Genomic DNA, 25735 nt, shown 5'->3' with positions numbered 1-25735 from the left:
CTATTTTTTGTATTTTTAGTAGAGACAGGGTTTCACCATGTTGGCCAGGCTGGTCTCGAGCTCCTGACCTCAAATGATTTGCCCGCTTTGGCCTCCAAAAGTGCTTGGATTACAGGAGTGAGCCACCGTGCCCGGCTTTATTTTTGCACTTTTCTAGTCATGTAGAATATATGAGATGTGTTTAATTTTTTAAATAAAATATATTTTTCCCTTATCAACCGTGCTCCTTCTGTTATAAAATATTTTTTAAAAATTTGAAACACACATTTACCAGAATGTTTCAAGTTTAATGCAGAGAATGTTTATTCTCCAGAACCATTTGAGAGTACATTGATAATTTGATGTCATTTTTGTTTTGTTTTGTTTTACAAATCAGGACATTGTTCTACATATACACATCAAGAAGTATATTCCCTCAAAATCGGTAAATTAACGTTACTGCTATCAAATACTGAGAGCCCATTCAAATTATAGTGGTTGTCCAAATAATGTTCTTTATGCACAAGAGCCCAGGGAAGATAATGCATTGCATTTAATTGTCATGTCTCTTTAGTCTCATTCAGTCTGCAGTAGTTCCTCGGAGTTGACCTTGATGACACTGATGCTTTTGAAGATAGCAGGCCAGTTATTTTGTAGAATGATCCTCAGTTTGTGTTTGTATGCTATTTCCTTATGATTAGATGGAGTTAATGTATCTTTGCAGGAATAGCCCACAAATAATGCTCCCCCCTCCATTTCATTCAATTAAGTGGCCCATGATTTTGATCTCTCTCACTATTGGTGGTGTTGAGTTTAACCACTTGATGAATGAGTTGTCTGCTCGACTTCTCCCTTGTAAAGTTACTCTTTTCCCCTCTGTAAAAATGTTTTGTTGTCTCTGGGTTTTTTGGGGGTACACACATGGTCTTGCTCTGTCACCCAGGCTGGATTGTAGTGGCATGATTTCAGTTCCCTGCATCCTCTGCTTCCTGGGCTCAAGCAGTTCTCCTACCTGAGTCTCTCAAGTAGCTGGGACTACAGACGTGCGCCACCACGCCTGGCTAATTTTTATATTTTTGTAGACATGGGGTTTCACCATTTTGACCAGGCTGGTCTCAAACTCCTGAGCTCAAGCAGTCTGCCCTCCTCAGCCTCCCAAATTGCTGGGATTAAAGGTGTGAGCCACTGTGCCTGGCCGCTATAAAAAGTTTTTTGGGGGCTGGGGAGCAGAATGGTACTTGGAAACTATAGCTATCCTGTTCCTTACAAAGTTTCTTTTTGAAAAAATTACTGGCCAGACGCAGTAGCTCACGCCTGTAATCCCAGCACTTTGGGAGGCCAAGGCAGGTGGATCACCTGAGGTCAAGAGTTCAAGACCAGCTTGGCTAACATGGTAAAACCCCATCTCTACTACAAATATAAAAAAATTAGCTGGACATGGTGGCGGGCACCTGTAATCCTCGGGAGCTGAGGCTGAGGTAGGAGAATTGCTAAAACTTTGGGGGAAGAGGTTGCAGTAAGCCGAGATCATGCCGCTGTACTCCAGCCTGGACAATAGAGCAAGACTCCAACTCAAAAAAAAAAAAAAAAACAAAACAGAAAGAAAAGTTACTGTAATAGTTTATTCATTTAGTTTTGAATGGACTCATGGTTGCCTGTTTTTATTCAGTGAATTATACGTTATCACTTTTTTTTTATTGTGGAAAATGTAAATAACATAAAATTTTCCTTTTATTTGTTGAGATAGGGTGTCACTATGTTGCCCAGGCTGGGTGAGCCCAGTCCTTCAACCTCAGCCTTTCAAGTAACTGAGATTACAGCATACTCTACCATACCTGGCAAATTTATTATTTTGACCATTTTTTGTGTGTGTATAGTTCACTGTCAATGAGTATATTCACAGTGTTGTCATCTGTTTTTTGATGTTCAAATTGTCTCAAATTTGACCGATAGGATCCCCCTTGAGATTTTCTCATCATTGTTTTAGCACTTCCTTGTTCTCTGGCAAAACATGATAGCCCATGCTCATCTTTTACTTTAATCTGCTGCCCCCCGCTTCCCCCCACCCCCGGGAATTAGTCACTTCTTAAAGGAGCATGGTATTTCAAAAACTTTTAAAGGAGAAATGTGGTTAACAAATGATGATTTTGTCAAAGATAAATGTGTTGCTATTTTGGGACTGTTTCCATTTCCTCCTGGTGGACAGAGCTAGGGAGTATGTGTTTGTGTGTGCGTGTGAACACACACACTTGGCATCTATATTTCTATGTCTGTCTGTATATCTTGAATATGATCAGTTCACATCAGTATATCTGGATTTAATCTAACTCCATAGGGTTCATTTTAGCTTTCTTCTTTTCTATATTTATAGCACTTTATTCTGACAGTGAGAAACCTGTTTCTCATTATCTTTAATGTCTTTGTTTCCATTATTGTTACTTCACTTATTTAATATTTCTGTCTCTATATAAGCAACTGCCTGTCTCTACCCTCCTTTCCACAGATATTCTTCTCCTGCTGTGGCTCTGATACTGCATGCTAGGTGGTTGTTCTGTAAGAACACACTCCTCCTCATCCTCTTTTGGGTTCAGATGTCAACATTTTATTGTAGGAGGTAGGACATGAGTAATAATTGTCAATGTTTTCTTTTTCTTTCATTTGCTTTTTGTAGCCCTGGATGCTCGCCTAGAAGTTGGACTTGAACAGCAAGCAGAACTCATGTTGAAAATGATGTCTACCCTGGAAGCAGATTCCATTTTACAGGCATTAACAAATACATCTCCTACGTGTAAGTAAAATTACCATTTTTAGAGTATTGCGGTGAATGATTCAATTCTTCATCATTTTCAGGTGGATTCATCAAGGACAGATTTTTAAATTCTGTGATGTGAGTCTGAGGGGACTTAGTATGTAGCACTTTGCCGGCTCCAAGTTACTAGCAAGTTGAAAACTAAGACAAAGGATTAACAAATGCAGGGAGTGTCATGCAGAATACCTCTGTGTAGTGCTCTCAGTTCAGTGCAGAAACCTCCACTGTGTTTTGTGGAGATTTTTTGTTTACTGTATTGTTGTAAGGTTAAAATTCCTATGGAAGCCTGCATACCTGCCTGTGAAATCATTGCACTATTCCAAATTTATGATGAAATAGATTTTTTATAATAACATCTTTATCATCCTTAAAGACGAGGATAGAGGATATAGTATAGGATGACAGCCAAATAGGCCTGTTAACTGAACGCCAGAATTGAGAGGATTTACTACCTAATAACCTACAGAAAAGAAAGGCCAACTTTTTCATAAAGGACTAATAGTAAATATTTTAGGCTTTGCTTGCCATATGGTGTGTACTGAAACTACTCAACTCTGACTTGGTTGCAGGAAAACAGCCATAGATGATATGTAAATGAATGGACATGGCTGTGTTACAAGAAACAGGTAGCCTGCAAGAGCTGGCCATCCCGTTATGGTTTGCTTTCCTTGATGAGGTGTACGCAAGTCTGGAACTGGATAGACCTCAGGGGAGTACAGTTGAAATAGCACTGCGTTTTTCAAGGACAGATTGGGGAGCAGGGCTGAGAAGAGGGTGCTGGTTTTTTGTTTTCTTAGGCCTGCATATTGCTTCACCTTTTCTAGGGCAGAGTGAAGAAGGGGTAGAGATAGTAGGTAGAACCCAGTAAAATTACAGATACTTCTCTTATGGAGAGTTCACAACCCATTTCAACAGAGAAATTAGAGTTTTTAGATCTTCCTTATGTTAAATTGAATTCTTTCAGTCTGCAATCTTCATTTGTTTCTTGCTTTAGAGGATATCAAAAGAAGGGAAAAGGAAAACAGAAGGAATGGTCTAGTGTTCTATAATCTTAGTATTGGTACACAAATATTCTTGTATCTTATCTCCCAGGCAATATGGGGATCCCTTTTGTAGGGTCCAGTGTCTGCATGATTAGAGATAACTCAGTACTGCCCAAAGCAGCCCTTTGTTAGACATTTCTTATTTAAAACCACTTATTAGAATATCTTTTTGTAATTCTACTGAAGAGGATATTGAAGAAAAAAAAAAAAAAGGAATATGAAAAAAAAAATCTGTTTGGAAGATTGGTGTATCCGTGCTGTGTATTATTCTGATCCGTTTTTTTTTTTTTTTTTTTGAGGCGGAGTCTCGCTCTGTCACCCAGGCTTATATTCTGTCTTTTGATTATCCTCTGCACAACTGTCTCTTTTTAGTATAATAATAAAATAAGGCTCTAAATATATGATAAAGCTCTTAGTGTCCTAGTATTTCTCTGGTTCCCATGAATATATTCTCATTTAATTAGTTTCGTATGTAACCTGGGCATCAGAACTTCTGAAAGCTCCCCAGATGATTCTAATCTATAGTCATTGTTAAAGATGAATAAATTAGGATCTAGATTATTCTAAAACTGCCTTATCAATAATAGTCAGGAGTCTTATTTCTTTCCCTTTACTTTCCCTCCTTTATTAATTGGAAAAAAATGCAAATAAAAATTGCTAGAAAAGGTTCTTTGCCTTTTTTTATTGGTTGAGTCCTATGAATTTGGGAACTTCTGTCTTTGGTCATTGTCTTTTTTACTTTCAAGTAATGTTATAAAACACGTTTTCAAATATTAAATACTGTTCTGAACCATTCTAAAGAATGCGGTTTTGATTTTTAAAAGCAATTTAACCTATTTATACATATGAATAACCAGTTAACACATATCCTGATACTTTATGTATAAAATTATACTTGTGTTTAATTTTCAGTATCACAGTCTCCCACTGGAACAGATGATTCCCTTCTAGGGGGTTTACAAGCAGCAAACCAAACCAGCCAGCTTATTATACAGTTATCATCTGTCCCAATGTTAAATGTTTGTTTCAACAAACTTTTTTCCATGCTTCAAGTCCATCATGTTCAGGTATGACTTCAGGAGAAATGGTGTATTTTTACATATTAATGTTAGCCTGGTAAAAAATGAAACTAATTGGGAAGTTCATTCTAAACCTGTCAGGGATGAGTTCTTTATTATATTCAGTTGGAAAAACATCAGAAATATTTTGATTACCGAAGTAATCACAGTTTCTCAATGATGGACCACTGATAATTTTAATGATTTTAAGCTTCAGTACTTTAATTCCTACTACGCATACACACACCTGTGATTTAGAGACGTGAATCACAGGGCGTGGTAGTTTGAGTTTGTAGTCCTAGCTACTCAGGAGGCTGAGGCAGAAAGATTGCTTGAGGCCAGGAGTTCGAGACCAGCTTGGGCAGCATAACACTAGATCCTGTCTCTAATAAAGTAAAAAAAATTAACCAGGTGCAGTAGCACATACCTACAGTTCCAGCTACTTGGGAGGCTGAGGCGGGAGGATGGCTTGAGGCCAGGAGTTCAAGATATAGCAGACCTTGTCTCAAAGAAAAAAAAAATGACTTGAATCACCTGTTTTAATTTAGAAGAATCTTTTTATGAGGTAATTTATAAGTTTTAATTCAGGTAAATTTTGTTTCTTCAAGAATTTTAAGATGTGTTTGCTGATCAACTAATTTAATTAACTAGAAGATGCTTTTAAGTGTGAAGAAGAAGTGTTTAATAGAAAAGGTTATTTACTCATGACAAGAATTTAAACAAGATTTTGTTTAAATTGTGTTTCATAATATAATAGGTACATTTTCTCCTGTCAATTTTCATTCTTTTCAGTTGGAGTCACTTCTCCAATTGTGGCTCACACTGAGCCTGAATTCTGGAAACAAAGAAAATGGAACAGACATATTTTTGTATAATGCTAATAGAATACCTGTCATTTCATTAAATCAAGGTAAGATTTATTAGGAGAAAAATCATTATAGTCTAAATAACAAGCTTAAAAGGTAATTATTAGGTTCAAATATACGTAATCTTTGTCATTAAAGGTTATAACATTCTAGTGGGGAAAAAACAGAATACCTTTTTAAAAACATGCACTGACTTACTGATTAGCAGGAAAGATACAGGGAGACCTTGCTGAGAATAGAAGACTCTTACTCTCTGGTCTGTGGTATGCCTGTATGCCACTAAAATTTACAATGTTCTGTTACTCTTTTATATTTTCTTGAAGTTTTGTCTGATCTGTCAAAGCAGGTTGGTTTATTATTTTTCATTTTTTACAACTATGAGTTAGCCCCTGGAGGAATTAGTCAGCTGGAGAAAGTTGTCAGTTTCCTGTAGAAGTTGTGTGTGTTTCTTGGCAAATACAAGAGTGTGGGAATGGTGATAGTAAAATAATACAACAGGAAAAGAATTAGCCTTCAGCTCTAGCTACAGGAATCTATTTTAGTTATATTTTAAGAAAAATAAAAATGAGAATCTGTTCCTGATGCTTTCTTCCTTGAGTGTTGCATCCTGTAGCTTGCTTGGCTCTTACATGGTGTATCTTCCAATATTAGTGCCAGCCCCACTGTGTCATGGGTTCTACTTACATCTGCACTGTCTCAGCACCAGCCAACCCTTCTTTAATTGATAGGTTTCCATCTCTTCCACTATATTATTATTATTAGAAAATTTGTTTTCATCTGTTTTTAATTTTATTATGAAAAATATTAAATATATATAAAAAACAAAAGAGTAAAAAATAGTTATTTCTAGCTGGGCACAGTGGCTTACACCTGTAATACCAGCACTTTGAGAGGCCGAGGTGGGCAGATCGCTTGAGGGCAAAAGTTTTAGATTAGCCTGGCCAACATGGTGAAACCCCGTCTTTAGAAAAAAAACACAGAAATTAGCCAGCTGTGTTGACACACGCCTGTAATACCAGTTTTTCCAATATCTGTTATTGTTTTCAGCTGCCGGTTTTGTAGAGTGTGAGGATTTTTAGTAAATTGTATTGAAGTAGAAATGCCTCTAGTTTGGAAAGTACTACATACTGATAGTGATAACATGTCATTTCAGGTGTAGTGGGCTGAGCTTTAAACCTTATCCTAAAATGTTACTGATTCTTCACGCTTTAGTTGTATTTAATGGAGAATTCCTTTTATTTGCATGTTTTGGAGACACTAAAGAGCTGATTTAAAGAAGTATTGTCTTGTTTTTTAATTTATTCTTTTGACTTTTAATTCTTCATAAACATTGTTTTCTGAAAATATTTTCCCTTTCTCTTTTCTACATAGCATCAATAACTAGCTTTCTCACAGTGCTAGCTTGGTATCCCAATACTTTGCTCCGGACGTGGTGCCTTGTGCTTCATAGCCTAACACTCATGACAAACATGCAGCTTAATTGTAAGTTCATAAATTTATTCATTTAAATCTCTGACATGTACTTTAGTGTTCTACTGTTGGATTCTTTTTGTTTTTTTTTTTTTTTTTTCTGAGACGGAGTCTCGCTCTGTCGCCCAGGCTGGAGTGCAGTGGCCAGATCTCAGCTCACTGCAAGCTCCGCCTCCCGGGTTCGCGCCATTCTCCTGCCTCAGCCTCCCGAGTAGCTGGGACTACAGGCGCCTGCCACCTCAACCGGCTAATTTTTTTTGTATTTTTAGTAGAGACGGGGTTTCACCGTGTTAGCCAGGATGGTCTCGATCTCCTGACCTCGTGATCCGCCCGTCTCGGCCTCCCAAAGTGCTGGGATTACAGGCTTCAGCCACCGCGTCCGGCCTCTACTGTTGGATTCTTAGAATTTTCGAAGGAGTGGTACACTTGTCAAAGTGATTGAGTCGGCCAGATGTGGTGGCTCACACCTGTAATCCCAGCACTTTAGGAGGCCAACACGGGTGGATCACTTGAGGTCAGGAGCTCGAGAGCAGCCTGGCCAATGTGGTGAAACCCTATCTCTACTAAAAATACAAAAGTTAGGTAGTCCCAGCTACTTGGGAGGCTGAGGCGCGAAAGTCACTTGAACCTGGAAGACGAAGTTTGAAGTTAGCTTAGATCACGCCACTGCACTCCAGCTTGGGTGACAGAGCAAGACTCTGTCTCCAATAAAAGTGATTGAGTTTTTTATTTTAACATGTCTGTTCTGAATTAGTTCTTGTATATCCTTTGTGCGTGTTTACTTTGATAATACAGTCTCATATGTCTTGTTAGATGTTCAAATCGTATTTTTACCTTTTAAAAACTTATTAAAAGAAAATTGCTTTTAGAGTACAAAGGCAGGTTTTACATTTCATCTAAGTTTTATGTTATTCTTTTAAGATACCTTTGTATTTAAAATGATTTATTCGTTATTATATTCATAAACATACATAACTAGATTCCTGGGTTTTGTTTAATAATTTAAATAATTACTTAGCTTTAAAATGCTATTATCTTTTTTCATTTGGAATATATTTTCCAAATATGAGCTCAAAAGCATCACTATGATACTGAAAGTGAATTTCATGCAAAGGATATTTTATTCATCTCAGAAAACTATTGTGTTACCTCTACGTTAGTTCACTGTTAACCTGTATACAGCTAACATGCAGAAAGGAATAATTTCGCCACAACTTATTTTAGAAAACTCAAAAGTTTACCTGAAAAGTAGATCTCTGACTGTTTCTGGAAGGGGAAGATAGTTAGAATGGGCTTTCCAAATAAGAGTCAGGACCTAGTTATATCTTTTCTATTTGACTTTACTAAATAAGATGTACATTAAGCTTGAGGTGTTTTCACAATCAGAAGGGGGCGGAGGAGACAGATGGTAGATAGTAATCCCAGCACTTTGGGAGGCTGAGGCGGGCGGCCCAATCACAAGCTCAGGAGATTGAGACCATCCTGGCTAACATGGTGAAACCCCGTCTCCACTAAAAATACAAAAACATTAGCCAGGCGTGGTGGCGGGCGCCTGTAGTCCCAGCTACTTGGGAGGCTGAGGCAGGAGAATGGCGTGAACCCAGGAGGTGGAGGTTGCAGTGAGCCAAGATCACACCACTGCACTCCAGCCTAGGTGACAGAGCAAGACTCCTCAAAAAGAAAAAAAAAAAGAAATTGAAACCCCTTTAATAAACTGTAACTACTAGGAATATATGAATTTTCCTTGGAACTAAAAGATGCTTTTAAATGCTGCATTTCCATTATTTCATTGTTCATTTCTTAAGAGGTTTTTAAAAAATGTTTTATAGCTGGTTCCAGCAGTGCCATTGGAACTCAGGAGAGTACTGCTCATTTGTTGGTTTCAGATCCAAACCTTATCTATGTATTAGTGAAATTTCTTTCTGGCACCAGTCCACATGGAACAAATCAACACAGTCCACAGGTAATATGATGTTTAGCCTGGGATATGCCCAGACTATTCAATAAACCGTATTTGTAATGTAAAGCTATGTAATTTTTAAATTGTTAAAGTATTAAATAATGGCCTTTTATGTATCAATATAATAAAAAAGGTTTTGTTATTTGTAATAATAGCTATACTGACACTAATAGCAGGTGGTAAGTTAACCTCTTAGAACAGTGATACTAGGTTTTCATGGAGATACATATTTTTGGCATTAATTTTGGATAACTGGAAACATTCTGAGTAAATACTGCAAAGGTAGAGAAACGTTTCAAAAATTTTGGAATCAAAATTTTAATATGTCATATTTGATTACTTCCATCAAGATTATCAATTTACCTTAAACGTTTTATGATGTTAATGATTTTGCTTAGCAAAAAATAACAATATTGCTCAGGGCTTATAAACATTTTCTGTTTCACGGTAAATTTTCCTTTATATCAGTTTGATTTCTTGTTATGTTGTACTGCTTCTGTGTAAATATTTCTACTTCATTATATTTCTTTTAAAGTAAAAATATATTTAGCATTTAAAACGTCTTTTAAAATCAAGGTTATTCAAGATTATCTTGCAAGTTTATCATTTTAAAATTCTTGGATTTGCTGCCAGATAAATTCTGATTTAGTTGTCCTCAACAGTCCTGTTTCTCCTATTAATTCATTTATTCGGTGTTTAAGAGGCTTCTATGTGTTTATTCTAGCTACTAGAGATACAGTATTTACCAAGATCAAATATCTGCCTTCATAGAACTTTAGTCAATACTCTAATACTTAATATATTTTAATATTATATGTCTTAATAAAATAAATGAGACAAGGAACAAGTAAGAGAGAGGAAACTAACTTACAATTAGATTGGGACAGGGTTTTGGTAGGGGCAGAGGCATGTTATCAAGTGATTATTATACTTAAAGATTGATTGAATTTGTAACAGGAAGACTGTTCAGGATTACCAACTCTGACTTAATTATTTTACATGTAAGAAAACATGCATCAGCGACATTGCCCCAAATTACATAACTAGTTATTGGTATAGTTAGGTGTCAGTGAACAAGGCATTGCAAAAAATAATATTTTCTTTGTTTTTTAATAAAAGGAGGAAATAACTTTTTAAAACTTTTTAAGTTATTGAAGATTGAGCTTTCCTACTGATATCTTGGTTTTGTATAGGAAGTTTTGATAAGAAAGCTCTGATTTGTATGCTCAGTATCAGAAATTAACTTTATTTAACTCTAAAATAGTTCGGAGGATTATGTTCTATTTTATTTTTCCAGAACTCCTCCAAGGTTTTATGAACTGTTCATGAAGCCAAATTAGGATCAAGTAAAATAATATGTAGAAGTGTTAGAGCACATTCCAAAATGTACTTCAGATTACTTAGTGCAGTGTTCACTATCATTTCTTTCATTGATGAGTTAGAAGTTTGGGGAAGCAGTTTTTTTTTTTTTGACTTGGTATAAATTTATTTTATTTAGTTTTGTTTTGTTTTTCACTTAGCTTAATGTTTGCTTTGCTAGTTGTTAGAAACATGACCTTTTATGGATCATTTTACCTCTCTGCTCATGAGTTATTTGATTTTGAAATGGGATAATTAAGAAGGTTATTTGTGAAAATCTGTGTTGAAGTTATTTATACTGTAGAAAGCATTATAAAAGTATTTATTGTGTAATTCAGGTGAACTTTTTTCAGTATTGAGTTCAATCAACCTAATATAGTTGTGCTGTATAAACCATAATGGAAAAGTATTAACAGTATTTTTATTTGCAGTTCAAAATAAATACATCAAGACCTAAAAAATTCATTTCCTGCTATCATTGTTAATACTTTTGCTTTCTTCCTATTAAAAGTTACAGTGTATAGCTTTTGACTTTATACCTGATAATTTTTAAATGAATGATTTTTTAAATGTTATCAGTAAGCAGTTTTCAGTGAATATACATTTCTCTTCAGGTTGGTCCCACAGCTACACAAGCTATGCAAGAATTTCTTACTCGATTACAAGTGCATCTTTCTTCAACATGTCCTCAGATATTCAGTGAATTTTTGCTTAAGCTAATTCATATACTTTCAACTGAAAGGTAAATTTTTGTGTACTAATTTGTTCCTGATATAGAAGTAACATGTAATTCTCCGAATATACTTTTCTTTAACATTTGTTGGGAATTTATCTGTAAACAAATAAGCAGGAGGACAGTAGGAAGTAAGAGGGAAGGATTTATTGGTGTGTTTCCTGATTGTTTTCATTTCATTTCATTATGGTTCTCCTAAGTCTTTCTGTCTCTAATGTCTTTAATATGAAAGGAATACAGTTGACTTGCTTTTAATGGTTAATAGTTATTATAAGCTTTTTAAAAGGTGAAATTTATTTTGAAGCTATTTAAAGTTACCAGTGATTTTATATATAAGAAAACCTGAAAAATAGAGCTTATAAAAGAAAATTACATACTAATCTTCTGTAGAAATTCTAAATAAATTTATTAACAAAATCAGACTCTGTTACAAGAATAAATTTTGACCATAATGGGTTGATTATTGTAATGCATGAATGTTTCAGTATCATATATCTCTTATTAATGTCATTGTTTTTCATTCTATATTTCTTAAAATCCAACATTACTTTCTGATGAAAACTCTTTTTTTTTCTTTTTTTTCTTTTTTTGAGACAGAGTCTTGCTCTGTTGCCAGGCTGGAGTGCAGTGGTGCAGTCTTGGCTCACTGCAACCTCTGCCTCCTGGGTTGAAGCAATTCTCGTGCCTTAGCCTCCCGAGTAGCTGGGATTACAGGCATGCATCACCACACCCGGCTAATTTTTGTATTTTTAGTAGAGACGGAGTTTCACTATGTTGGCCAGGATGGTGTCGATTTCCTGACCTCGTGATCTGCCCGCCTCAGCTTTCCGAAGTGCTGGGATTACAGGTTTGAGCCACCGTGCCTGGCTGAAAACTTAATGAATTATAAAGTGTTATTTTGTTTTTGAAGTTACAATAAAACTACATGATGAACAAATTACATAATTAATGAAACATCTGACATGCTTGAGTATTTCAAAAAATCTCCATTAATATAAGGAATAGGGCTGGGCTCAGTGGCTCACGCCTGTAATCCCAGTACCTTGGGAGGTTGAGGTGGGGAGATGGCTTGAGCCCAGGAGTTTGAGAGCAGCCTGGGTGGTGTGGGTATACACCTGTAATCCCAGCTACTGTGGAGGCTGAGGCAGGAGATTGATTGAACTAGTGGAGCCCAGGAGGTGGAGGCTGCGGTGAGCCCTGATTTGTGCCGCTGTGCTCCAACCTGGGTGACAGAACAACACTCTGTTTCAAATAAATTAATGATCAGCAATAAGTCAGTAGTGGTTATTGCCACTTTTTCATCTAATTTTATTCAAATAAACAATATTTATACATACTTTGTGAGGATTTTGTGAAATTTTGAATGACATAAATAGAATCACCTGAGGAGTCAAGATTAGTCACCATTTGTTTTATTTTTCTTTTAACTAGGCTTTTTAATTTTAACTCTGCAGGCTTTAGCATAGTCTGATCCATAGAGTTCACAACAGTGAAGATTTTCATACTAAACTTTTAGTACATTTGCTCTAACATTTTCTAAAGGATTATTAATCTTGTTTGTAGTTGAGTCACATCTAATATTTGAGCAGAGATGTTTTGAGGTTTATATGCCACAAAAACTGTTTAGGAATTTTCTCCACCTCACTTCACCCCACATATACCCAGTACATTTCTATGGCCTAGTTTATTTAATAGGGTCCACAAAGCTGTGGCCCAAGAAGAATGTTAGTTTATGTTTATTTTTAATAAAGGTTCTGGTATTCTGTGAAAGATCCAGCAGCTCTTTAGTTAGATTAATGATATAATATACACTGAAAGAAATACTCAGTATAAAGAAGGCATTCAGTTTTATCAGATGAGTATTTTGCAAATGCTATCTATTGGTCTTTGGACTCTGTTTTCACTTTATTAAGTATCCTTCAAAAAGCAGAAATTTTAAAATTCTAGATGTAATCTAAATTGTCAACGTCTACATATTTTTTGTTATTGTTTTTTAAATACCCTCCTCACACAAAGTCACACAGAATATTCCGTTTTCTTCTAGAAATTTTACAATTTTATGTTTTATGTTTAGACTTTCTGTTTTTTTGCTTTCAGGATAATTTTTTTTTTCCTTTTCCTTTGCCTGTGGATGTCCAATTGTTCCTATCCCCCCCCCCCCCCCCTTTTTTTTTTTTTGGGAGATGGAGTCTCGCTCTTACGCCCAGGCTGGAGTGCGGTGGCGCCATCTTGGTTCAGTGCAAGCTCCGCCTCCTGGGTTCACACCATTCTCCCACCTCAGCCTCCCGAGTAGCTGGGACTACAGGCCCCCACCACCACACCCTGCTAATTTTGTTTTTGTATTTTTAGTAGAGACGGGCTTTCACCATGTTAGCCAGGATGGTCTTGATCTATTGACCTCGTGATCCACCAGCCTCAGCCTCCCAAGGTGCTGGGATTACAAGCATGAGCCACCGCACCCCACCTTCCTATACCATTTTTTGAAAATACTTTCCTTTTTTCATTGGCTTCCCTTTGTAGTTTTTCAAATATCAATCAATGATATTTGTTTTGGTCTATGCATACACTTCTTTTTTTTTTTTGAGACAGTTTTGCTCTGACACCCAGAATGGAGTGCTATGGCGTGATCTCGGCTCACTGCAACCTCCGCCTCATGGGTTCGTGCAATTCTCATGCTTTAGCCTCCTAAGTAGCTGGGATTACAGGCCCATCACCATGCCTGGCTAATTTTTGTATTTTCAGTAGAGATGGGGTTTCGCCATGTTGGCCAGGCTGTTCTCAAACTCCTGGCCTCAAGAGATCCACCTGCCTCCGTCTCCCAGATTGCTGGGTTTACAGGTGTAAGCCACCACACCCAGCTTCATTTGTTCATACAGTGTATTATATAGAATTTATGTTTTTGTCTATTTTTTGTGCATTACCTCAGTGTCTTAGTTCCCTTACAGTATTTTTTGAAATCTAGTAGCGTAGGCCCTCCACCTTTGTTCTTTTAGAGTAATTTTGGCTATTTTAATTCCTTTCCTTTTCCTTATAAATTTTATAGTCAATGATTTACCAGAAAAAAATCGTTTTGAGTGAGATTGCATCATTCTGTAGATCAATTTGGGCAGATGTATTGCTTATTTGGCTATGTCAGAGAATACAGTTAGTTTTATTTCTGCCCTTCCTATGCATATGTCTCATGGGTTCCCCTCCCCGCTCCAGTTGTACTTGTTTGGACTTCCCAGTATGCTGTTGAGTACATATGGTAAAAATTGCTCTTCCTTCTTTTTCTTAATCTTAATATCTTATGAAACATTGTTTTTCATAATTAGATATGTTACTAGCTGGAGCTCTTTCTTAGATACGTGATAGTAAGTTGAGGAAGTTCCAGTTTGTTTCTAACTTGTTGAGACATTAAAAAAATTATGAATGTCTCTAGATTTTGTTAGATGTTTCCCTGCATCTGTTGAAATGATCATAGGTTGTTTCTTCTTTCATCTGTTCATACGTTGAAGTATATTGGTGTTTTCTAAAGAGTTGGGCTCTCACAATGTTGCCCAGGCTGACCTTGAATTCCTGAGTTCAAGCAAGCTTTCAGTCTCATTCTGTTCTTAGCTGGCCCAATCGGCATATGCCACTACACCAAGTTTGATTTTTTTTTTTTTTTAAAGTGTCAGTTAATGTGCATTCTCAAGATAGACACCCTTGGTCATAACATATCAATCCATTTATAACTTGCTGAATTTGTTCTCTGAAAGAGGTTGTGTAATATGTGTATTGTCACTTACTTACGTATTTGGTAGCGTTTGCCATTGAAGCATCCTGTGGCTGGAGTTTTCTTTGCCCCCAAAATTTTCAACTTATTTTCTAGGTCTTGGATTATTCAGGTTTTCTCTTCTTGAGTGAGCCTTGGTAATTTTGTGAAGGAAGTTATTCCTTTACATTGTTGAATTTGTTAGTTGAAATATATATTTATTAATGTTTATAGGATCTATAGTGAGTTTCCTTCCTTTATTTCTGATGTTGGTAATTTTTATCTTTTTTTGGGGTCATTCTGGCTAGAAGTTCATCAATATTATTTTCAAAAAAAGCAGCTTATGGATATTTTTTCCTTTCTACTTTCTTTGAATTTAATTTGATCTTTCTGGCTTAGATAATTGATTTTAGACCTTTCTTCTTTTCTAGACCTTTCTTCTTTTCTAATACAAGCATTTGACAATGTCAGAATTGGCCTATATAGACTACTGACAATGTCAGAATTGGCCTATATAGACTACTTACATTTAATGTAATTATTGACATGCTGGATTAGAACTGATCATTTTGCCAGTTTTCTATTTATTTCATCTATTTTTGATTCCTTTTAAAAAATCTTTTTCTGTTGACTTTTGAATTAAGCAACTTTTAAAACTATTTCGTTTCCATTCTTATTTATAACTGAATTTCTTATTTATTTATTTTTGAGCCAGCGTTGGTTTGCTCTGTCACACAGGTTGGACCGTAGTGGTGTGAGCTTGGCTCTCTGCAACCTCCACCTTCTGTGTTCAAGCGATTTTCATGCCTTAACTTCTGGAGTAGCTGGGATTACAGGCTCCAGCTATGCTACCACACAGGGCTAATTTTTGTATATTTTGTAGATGGGGTTTCACCAGGTTGACCAGGCTAGTCTCCACCTCCTGAGCTCAAGTAATCCACCTGGGTTACTGTCATTATAGGCGTGAGCCACTGTGCCTGGCCTCTAACCGAAAATGTTTCATATTAGTTGTCCTAGCTTTACAAGATACACCTTTATTTAATCACATTCTATTTTCAAATATCATTCCACTCATGTATAATGTCAGAACTTAACAGTGTAGTTTCAATTCCTTTCTTCCATCTTTTGTGACATAGTTGTCGTGTTTTTACTGTTTATGCTATAAACACGCAATACTGTGCAGCCTTTTATGTATTTATATATTATTTTGCTTTAGGCAGTCTTTTTTTGTTTGCTTGTTTGGTTTTTGAAATAGATTTTGGCTCTGTCACCCAGGCTATAGTGCAGTGGCGTGATCTCGACTCCCTGCAACCTCCGCCTCCTGGGTTCCTGTAATTCTCATGCTTCAGCCTTCTCAGTAGCTGGGATTACAGGCCCATCACCATGCCTGGCTGATTTTTGTATTTTCAGTAGAGATGGGGTTTTGCCATGTTAGCCAGGCAGGTCTCAAACTCAAAAGCTATTCTTTTGCCTTAATCTCCTGAGTAGCTGCAATTAACAGTCACATGCCACCATGCCCGGCTAATTTTTGTATTTTTAGTAACAATGAGGTGTCACCACGTTGGCCAGGCCGGTCTCAAACTTCTGGCCTCAAGTGATCTGCCTGCATGGGGCTCCCAAAGTGATGGGATTACAGGCATGAGTCATTGCATCTGGCCTAATTTGCCTTTTTCTTGCTGTTAGACTGAGGGTGATACTCTTTTCAGCATTCTGTATCTTAGGCATAAGCAGAATTTGAAGAGCATTCAGTTTTGATACGTAAGAATGATTTGATTGAATCTTAATTTTTAAGTATCATTATCACTAGGGAATGTTTACAATAGCATTATTTGAGAATGGAAAAAATTATAACTCATTTCATTATAAGAAGTGCCATGTGATTTTGAAGTATTTTTTTCTGTAGCTTCAAAATCATTTCCGTATATACTTGTCCCTTAGTTTTGTATATGGAAGGGAGGTTGTTTTTGAGTGTGTCTAAAATGGAGTCAAGAACAAGAATTCTAAAAGAGATTAAAACTATTATCTACCTAATGAAATAGTGAATACCAAGAACTTGTTTAACTTCCTTATATTGTGATAAGTTACTGCTTTCAGAACTACTTAAAATCGTTTAATTTTTAATCCTCTCTCTTATTGTATCTCTGTCTCTCTGTCTCTCTCTGCAGGGGTGCTTTCCAGACAGGCCAAGGACCTCTCGATGCCCAAGTGAAGCTCTTAGAATTCACTCTGGAGCAGAATTTTGAAGTCGTTTCAGTTAGTACTATTTCTGCTGTGATAGAATCTGTTACATTTTTAGTGCACCACTATATCACTTGCTCAGACAAAGTAATGTCAAGAAGTGGATCAGATAGCTCCGTGGGTGCTCGAGCATGCTTTGGGGGACTCTTTGCCAACCTGATTCGTCCAGGTGATGCAAAAGCAGTTTGTGGCGAAATGACAAGGGATCAACTCATGTTTGATTTGTTAAAACTTGTTAACATTTTAGTGCAGCTGCCTCTTTCAGGCAATAGGGAATACAGTGCAAGAGTGTCTGTGACCACAAATACAACAGATAGTGTTTCAGATGAAGAAAAAGTCTCAGGAGGCAAAGATGGCAATGGAAGCAGTACCAGTGTTCAAGGATCGCCTGCATATGTTGCTGACTTAGTCTTAGCCAACCAACAAATTATGAGCCAGATTTTGTCTGCTCTGGGCCTGTGTAATAGCAGTGCCATGGCAATGATAATTGGTATGTATTGAGAATATTAATCTTACCGTTGTCTCTGGTACTATAATTGTTTTTTTTTTTAAGCAATATATGGATTCAGTCTCTTTTTACTTTGTAGTGTAAAACTGCTTTAAGCTTTTCATGACTGATTTTTATTGGTGAGGACTTTTGTATAGGGGCTTCGATTAATGAATTAAAGTGAAATATTGAAAAATGTTACGTCATTTTGGTTTTTTTTTGTTTCTTTTATATTGAGATGCCTCCCAGGTTCAAGCAATTCTCATGCCTCAGCCACCCAAGTAGCTGCAACCATAGGTGCCTGCCACCACACCCAGCTAATTTTTTTTCTCCCCCCGCCGCCCCGCCACAAGACAGAGTTTTGCTCCCAGGCTGGAGTACAATGACACGATCTCAGCTCACTGTAACCTCTGCCTCCCAGATTCAAGTGATACTCCTGCCTCAGCCTACCGAGTAGTTGGGATTACAGGCGTGTACCACCATGCCCCTCCTAGTTTTTTGTTTGTTTTTGTTTTTGTTTCTTTTGAGATGAAGTCTTGCTGTGTTGCCTAGGCTGAAGTGCAGTGGTGTGATCTCGGTTCATTGCAACCTCCGCCTCCTAGGTTCAAGCAATTCTCGTGCCTCGGCCTCTTGAGTACCTGGGATTACAGGCATGTGCCACCATGCCTGGCTAATTTTTTGTATTTTAGTAGAGATGGGGTTTCGCAATGTTGGGCAAGCTGGTCTCGAACTCCTGACTTCAGGTGATCTTCCCACCTCAGCCTCCCAAAGTACTAGGATTACAGGTGTGAGCCACTGCACCCTGCCAATTTTTTTTTTTTGTAGAGACGGGATTTCACCATGTTAGCCAGGTTGATTTTGAGTTCTTATTTCACATCATTTTGTGTTAAAGACAAGTATTATTTATTCACATTTGCTTTGAAAATAAAATATAAAATTTTATTCATACTGTAACATTTTCTATGACACGTATCAGTGTTAAGTTTATGTGCTGTTGCTTAACTTTTTTTACCTCTTTGAATGTTAATACATTACATTAAATTTTAAAATAATTGAACATCAATGTATTTTGCCTGGTGGTATATTTTCTTTGTCAGTGTATGGGAAACAGCCATATCTTCCTTTTGATTAGATTAAAAAGAATAGTTACGTGCTGGTTTCACTTATTTTTCTATTTATGTCCTGTCTTCTTGATATATATAGCTAGTATGTAGAGTGATGTTCTCAGTCATGTAACAGAACAACCTATTTTTATTGTTGGTGATATAGAGGAATCTCATGTAAGAAGATAGCCATAAACCATGCTCTACTGAATATTGTCATTGATATTTTAGTCTCCAGGAGTCCGTTCGGGTTATGTGTAGAGGGTATAAACAGCTGTTACATGTTAATTCTTCAGCAGTTTTGGAAAAAATGACTTTTCAGCTTCTATATTTTAATTATTATTTGTTTTCACCATGTTGGCCAGGCTGGTTTTGAACTCCTGATGTCAGGTGATCCACCTGCCTCAGCCTCCCAAAGTGTTGAGATAACAGGCGTGAGCCACTGCGCCTGGCTGGATATATATACTTTTAATCTTTTAATGTGGAATCTTTTATTTTTCCTAGGAGCAAGCGGATTACATCTCACTAAACATGAAAACTTTCATGGTGGGTTGGATGCTATATCAGTTGGGGATGGATTATTTACCATACTGACAACCCTTAGTAAAAAAGCTTCTACAGTCCACATGATGCTGCAGCCAATTTTAACATACATGGCCTGTGGATATATGGGCAGACAAGTAAGTTCAAGCCAACAACAGTTGCAGTGATTCAAATAAATTTCTGGCAATGTAAGTGGAAAATTATAGGACAGAGACAAATAAGTATATTTATTATATATTGGACAGTGAAAAGCATCAGTGCAAGAGGGCTATGGATTATTAATAAAAGTTGGAGAATAAAGTTTCTTTGAAGTGGTATTTTCAGACATGACCACAGTAATACAAGAGTAAAACATTTATTGTGTCTCAAGAAGTTCTTCTCTTTCTCCTAAAAATAGCATAGTGTAATATAGAGGTGTTCTCCATAGATGTTACGTAAGAAGATGTAATGTGAAATTATTTGAAACTTATGTTGTGTATTCAACTTTTTTTTCCCCATTAAAAGGGATTAAGCTAATTAAAGAAAATAGGTTACAAAATTTTTCCCTTCTGTATTTCATTTTTACAAATGAAATTACAGGAATCAGATTATTTTACTTTCTTGTCCATTTCCCATTTTGAAATGCAGATATTAGAACAATTTCTTTTGTCTTCTATATAGCAGTGTATAATTATCATTTTTGTAAACATTTGTTGAATGTGTATATTTCTCTATTAGAAAATACAAAGGTACTTTAGATGGTTAAAATTTTAAATGAAATTGGTATCTAAATGCACATAAAGGGAAAAGATAATGGATGAAGACAGATGCTTTAAAAAATTAAAATCTGAGTTGAGGGAGATGGTTTTTTCTTATTCAGGTAAGATTTCTTATGTATTTTGGCAGACATTTTGTATTTAGTGTATTTAAGGCTGTCAGTTTACAAAAATTAACTAGGAAGGAATATTACATGCATTGAGTTCTTATTCGCAGGAGTGTATAAAGTCATAATACACATATTTCATTTTTTAGGGCTCTCTTGCTACTTGCCAGTTATCTGAGCCATTATTGTGGTTCATTTTGAGAGTATTGGATACTAGTGATGCCTTGAAAGCATTTCATGATATGGGTAAGATAATATTTCAGTAACTATAATTTAAGTGTAGTTATGTGATAGTATGTTACATTTTCATTTTTGTAGTCTTTTGTGGAAGTTTACTTTTGATGTTGAACCATCTGTCCTGATACTGATTTCATTTCTTATTCTTTATAATTTAGGTGGTGTTCAGCTCATATGCAATAATATGGTCACTAGTACAAGGGCTATTGTGAACACTGCAAGAAGTATGGTATCAACTATTATGAAATTTCTTGACTGTGGTCCAAATAAAGCTGTTGACAGCACATTGAAAACAAGAATACTAGCTTCTGAGCCTGACAATGCCGAAGGGATTCATAACTTTGCACCCCTTGGTAAGAAAAGTGTTATTAAATCTTATGTGAATTTATTCAGTTTATTAGCTGGTATGAAACAAAATAAGTTGAAGTCAGTTGATGATACCATATATTGCTATTTTAATTACAAACAGTTTATTTTAGAGGTAGTGGATATCTCGACATTCTACTTACGAGAGGGAATTTTTTGTTTGTTTTGAGATGGAGTTTTGCTCTTGTTGCCCAAGCCAGAGTGCAATGGCACGATCTCGGCTCACTGCAACCTCCGCCTCCTGGGTTTGAGCAATTCTCCTCCCTCAGCCTCCTGAGTAGCTGGGATTACAAGTGTATGCCACCATGCCCAGCTAATTTTTGTATTTTTAATGGAGATGGGGTTTCACCATATTGACCAGGCTGGTCTCAAATGCCTGACCTTAGGTGATCCGCCCACCTCAGCCTCCCAAAGTGCTGGGATTATGGGCTTGAGCCACCACGCCTGGCCGAGAGGGACTGTTTTAACAGTTCTTTAGCAGTAAAGTTTGTTTTTATTTGTGAGTCAAAATAGAAGCACAATTTAAGAAACTAAGTAGAGATTCTTCAGTAAGTTTTCTCTGTAAATGTTAATCAATTTTAAATCTCATTTTCCTTCTTAAAGTGGTACTATGTTTTGTTTCGTTTTGTTGTGAGAGAGTCTCACTCTGTCACCTAGGCTGGAGTGCAGTGGTGCGATGTCCGCTCACTGCAACATCTATCTCCCGTGTTCAGGCAATTCTCATGCCTCAGCCTCCTGAGTAGCTAGGATTACGGACATGTGCCACCACACTGGCTTTGTGTGTGTGTGTGTGTTTAGTAGAGATGGGGTTTCACCATGTTGTCCAGGCTGGTCTTGAACTTCTGGCCCCAAGTGATCCGCCACTTCGGCCTCCCAAAGTGTTGGGATTACAGGCGTGAGCCATTGTGCCTGGCCTTAAAGTGGTACTATCTTTTTTAAAAGTTTTGAATTTAGGTATTTACTTTTTTATCTAGTTTACGTAGTTTCTTTTTAATTTTTCTTTTCATATTTCTTTTTTTTTCTTTTTTTTTTTTTGAGACGGTGTCTCACTCTGCCGCCCAGGCTGGAGTGCAGTGGCCGGATCTCAGCTCACTGCAAGCTCCGCCTCCTGGGTTTACGCCATTCTCCTGCCTCAGCCTCCCGAGTAGCTGGGACTACAGGCGCCCGCCACGTCGCCCGGCTAGTTTTTTGTATTTTTTTTTAGTAGAGACAGGGTTTCACCGTGTTAGCCAGGAAGGTCTCGATCTCCTGACCTCGTGATCCGCCCGTCTCGGCCTCTCAAAGTGCTGGGATTACAGGCTTGAGCCACCGCTCCCGGCCCCTTTTCATATTTCTAAATCATAGACATTGGCATCTTAGAATAAAGATGATTATTTTAAAGGTGGAGATATATTGGACATTGTTTTTTACTTAAATAGTTAGAAAATTATGGAGCTACATTTATTGCTGTATCTTTAGTTTTCATGTATCATATGAGTATAAAGTAGACAGCAGTTAATAATGAACTTGTCACCTTGTCAGTTGACGGGATTTCCCAATGTTTTGTGAATACCTCTACAGTCATGCTTAGGATACTAAGTACATTACCAGCATCAGTTGTTCATGTTTTCAATTAATTTTTCTAGTTTAATTTTATTCGTATAGATTTTAAAGCTTTGTTACGTTTCTTTTGCAAGTTCTTATTTTATGTAAAATATCTTCTCTAGGTACAATCACATCTAGCAGTCCTACTGCCCAGCCAGCTGAAGTGCTATTGCAGGCCACACCTCCTCATAGAAGAGCTCGCTCTGCTGCTTGGTCCTACATCTTTCTTCCAGAGGAGGCTTGGTGTGACCTTACCATTCACCTTCCCGCAGCAGTGCTGCTTAAGGAGATACATATCCAGCCTCATCTTGCATCTCTTGCAAGTGAGTAATATTTTATAAAGAAGCAACATGAGAGCAGACTTTAATTTAGAAACATTTGAAAATAAAAATATTTAGTAAGCAGAAATACACTTAGATGTGATTACCAGAGTGTGTAACTTCTGAACAGTTTTTAGTGAAATAATTAATACTACCAAGTCATTTTAGGGGAAATGACTGTTAACCTCAGACAAAAAGATTGTGTCATGAAGTCTAAACAAGTGTGTTCCAGTTATATATTATTTTGCTTTCTCTTTTCTCTCAAATTTACTAAGCCTCAGTATTAAGCTGAAATGAGTTTATTACACTCCCGTTTTTTACCATGTTAGTTTTTTCAGCCCAGATCTCAGTCCTAGCCTTGTAATATGAAATTAGCATAGATTTGTGTGCCTGCCCTCTGACTTCTTTAGAAGATAACTATCTTTTTGAATGATATTATATTTTGACTACTTCAATGTGATTTTAAGATTCATACTGTGTTTGTTGTAATATGTCAGTATTCTTGTAATATTGTATCATTTATTTGATGCATGTTCGTTGAATACATTTTATTGAACTCTGTAAGGCAAATAATTCAAAATAATTTTTGCGAAATATTAATTATCACTTAAGAGCAATGAACTCTTTCAGGTATTTATAAAGAATATGAAATACTCATTTTCTTTTTTCTTTTTTTTTTTGAGGCAAGGTCTCTGTTGCATAGGCTGGAGTGCAGTTTTGATATCTCAGATCACTGTAGCCTTGACCTCTGAGGCTCAAATGATCCTCCCATCTCAGCCTCATGTATAGCTGGGACCACAGGCGTGTACCACCATGCCTCGCTAAATTTTTGTGTTTTTTTGTAGAGACGGGATTTTGTTATGATGCCTGGGCTGTAGCGATCTATCTGCCTTGGCCTCCCAAAGTGCTGAGATTACAGGTGTGAGCTACTGTACCCAGCCCATTTTGTATTTTATATGGTTCACAAATGTTTTCAATATAGTTATAATTTTGCCAGAATTGTTTAAAGTAATACACATGCTTACGTTTATGGATTGATTCTCATTGCTATCAAATATCACTCAATAATTGCATGAGGAGCTATGGGAAATTTTGTAGACTCCTGGCATCTTTGGAGAAAACAGTTTTTTTCTATGTATTTGCAAGATTAGACTGATATATCTTAATTACTTGTGGCATCCACACTCCTTAGATAACAAACAGATAATATAAAGGTAGAAGGAAAATATGCTAATACAGAGTGTTTTAGGAAGTCAAAAATAACTATATTAAAAGGCAAAATATAAGTCAATATAAGACTTACACTACCTCTAAAATTGGAAAGTGATTGCTTTTATTTGGAAAGCAGAGGAGTTGGTCATAAGTAGTGGCTTTTGAAGTTCAGCTGGATTTTGCACATGGGAATTGAAATAGGAAACATATTACAAAGGGGAACTCCTGTGAAAATTAATTGGTTTAAGTGTTCCCTACTTAAGTGTTCTTGATTAAGAAATTTGGTTTTATTACTGGATTAGAGCAGAAGTTGAAAATATGTTGTGATACAGTGGAAATAACAGTCTTTAGAAGCAAACATGAACTTGAATCTAAGGTGTGACATTTGTTCCTGTGGGAGCATGGATTAATCTGTTTTTACTATGTCTGCTTGTGTAAAATGTAGATAATACTTTCCTCAAAAGGATTTGAAGTGTAAATTTCAAAATTAAGTTGACTGTCTAGTAATCAGTGTAAAGCTGGCATGTAATTCCTTCTTATTTTACCACTGAAATTAAAAATAAAACTAAATTTCCAAGGCTTTAGTTGACATATGTTTATTATATGGGGTTCCATGTTAAGCTAGAAAGAAATAATTTTCTGGTAGTAGTTCCAGTTGTTTGTTCACTGGGGACTCCTTAAATTTCAGCAAGAATTGATTTTTAAAAAAGTCCTGACCAGGCACGGTGGCTCATGCCTGTAATCCCAGCACTTTGGGAGGCCGAGGCGGGCAGATCACGAGGTCAGGAGATGGAGACCATCTTGGATAACACGGTGAAACCCCGTCTCTACTAAAAATACACAAAAAATTAGCCAGGTGTGGTGGCAGGCGCCTGTAGTCCCAGCTACTCGGGAGGCTGAGACAGGAGAATGGTGTGAAGCCAGGAGGCGGAGCTTGCAGTGAGCCGAGATCACACCACTGCACTCCAGCCTGGGCGACACAGAGAGACTCCTTCTCAAAAAAAAAAACCCCAAAACAACAAAAAAAAATCCCGTGGATATTTGGCTTAATTTGAAAAGGAGACTGGGCACAGTGGCTCACATCTATAATCCCAACAGTTTGGGAGGCCGAGGCAGGTGAATCACTTGAGGTCAGGAGTTCGAGGCCAGCCTGGCTAACATGGCAAAACCCTGTCTCTACCAAAAGTACAAAAAATTCCTAGATATGGTGGCACCTGCCTGTGGTTGCAGCTACTGTGGAGGCTACGGCAGGAGAATCACTTGAACCTGGGAGGCGGAGGTTGCAATTAGCTAAGATCGCACCACTGTACTCATTGCAGCCTGGGCAACAGGGCAAGACTGTCCCTCAAAAAAAAAAAAAAAAAGGCAATTTCTAAACTCAGCTGTGAGGTTAAACTCAGTGTTTAAAAAATATCACAATCTAGTAGTAATAGAATAATTGGTAGAAAAACAAGTTTTGTTACATTTTTCCCCCAAATTATTTAAAACAGTAAACCACAGCATATTAATCAAATGTAGTTTTATATTATTTGTGATAATTTTGAGTAAAGTAGAAATGATGATATAACTACCTATTTGCCTGGTTTTATTCATAGGGAACATCAGGTACATGTGCTTCACACATCTTTGGTTCCTCTTTTTTTAGGTGAATATTAGACTGTTTAATTTTTATTGTAGATCAAATATTTTGAGTTGAAAAGTAGCTCCAACATTAATTATGGTGAAAGTCATTGTCGAACTATATTTTGTTGTATACATTTTCTTTTACAA

The 25735-nt window shown here is 36.7% G+C and overlaps 1 protein-coding gene across 1 annotated transcript in view; it reads left to right on the top strand.

Annotated features, from left to right (window-relative positions):
* The window catches only part of BIRC6 (baculoviral IAP repeat containing 6), a 265256-nt gene that overhangs the window by 127726 nt on the left and 111795 nt on the right, over positions 1-25735 (top strand). Inside the window, 11 exon segments of the mRNA XM_017870639.1 lie at positions 2651-2767; positions 4744-4898; positions 5682-5799; positions 7127-7237; positions 9055-9188; positions 11159-11286; positions 17179-17741; positions 19346-19521; positions 20396-20492; positions 20642-20836; positions 22556-22756. Coding sequence (XP_017726128.1) covers positions 2651-2767; positions 4744-4898; positions 5682-5799; positions 7127-7237; positions 9055-9188; positions 11159-11286; positions 17179-17741; positions 19346-19521; positions 20396-20492; positions 20642-20836; positions 22556-22756 — 1995 coding nt within the window.

Source organism: Rhinopithecus bieti, unplaced genomic scaffold (assembly GCF_001698545.2).
Source record: "Rhinopithecus bieti isolate Rb0 unplaced genomic scaffold, ASM169854v2 scaffold_5341, whole genome shotgun sequence".
NCBI lineage: Eukaryota > Metazoa > Chordata > Mammalia > Primates > Cercopithecidae > Rhinopithecus > Rhinopithecus bieti.
This window is presented reverse-complemented; position numbering and strand designations above follow the sequence as displayed.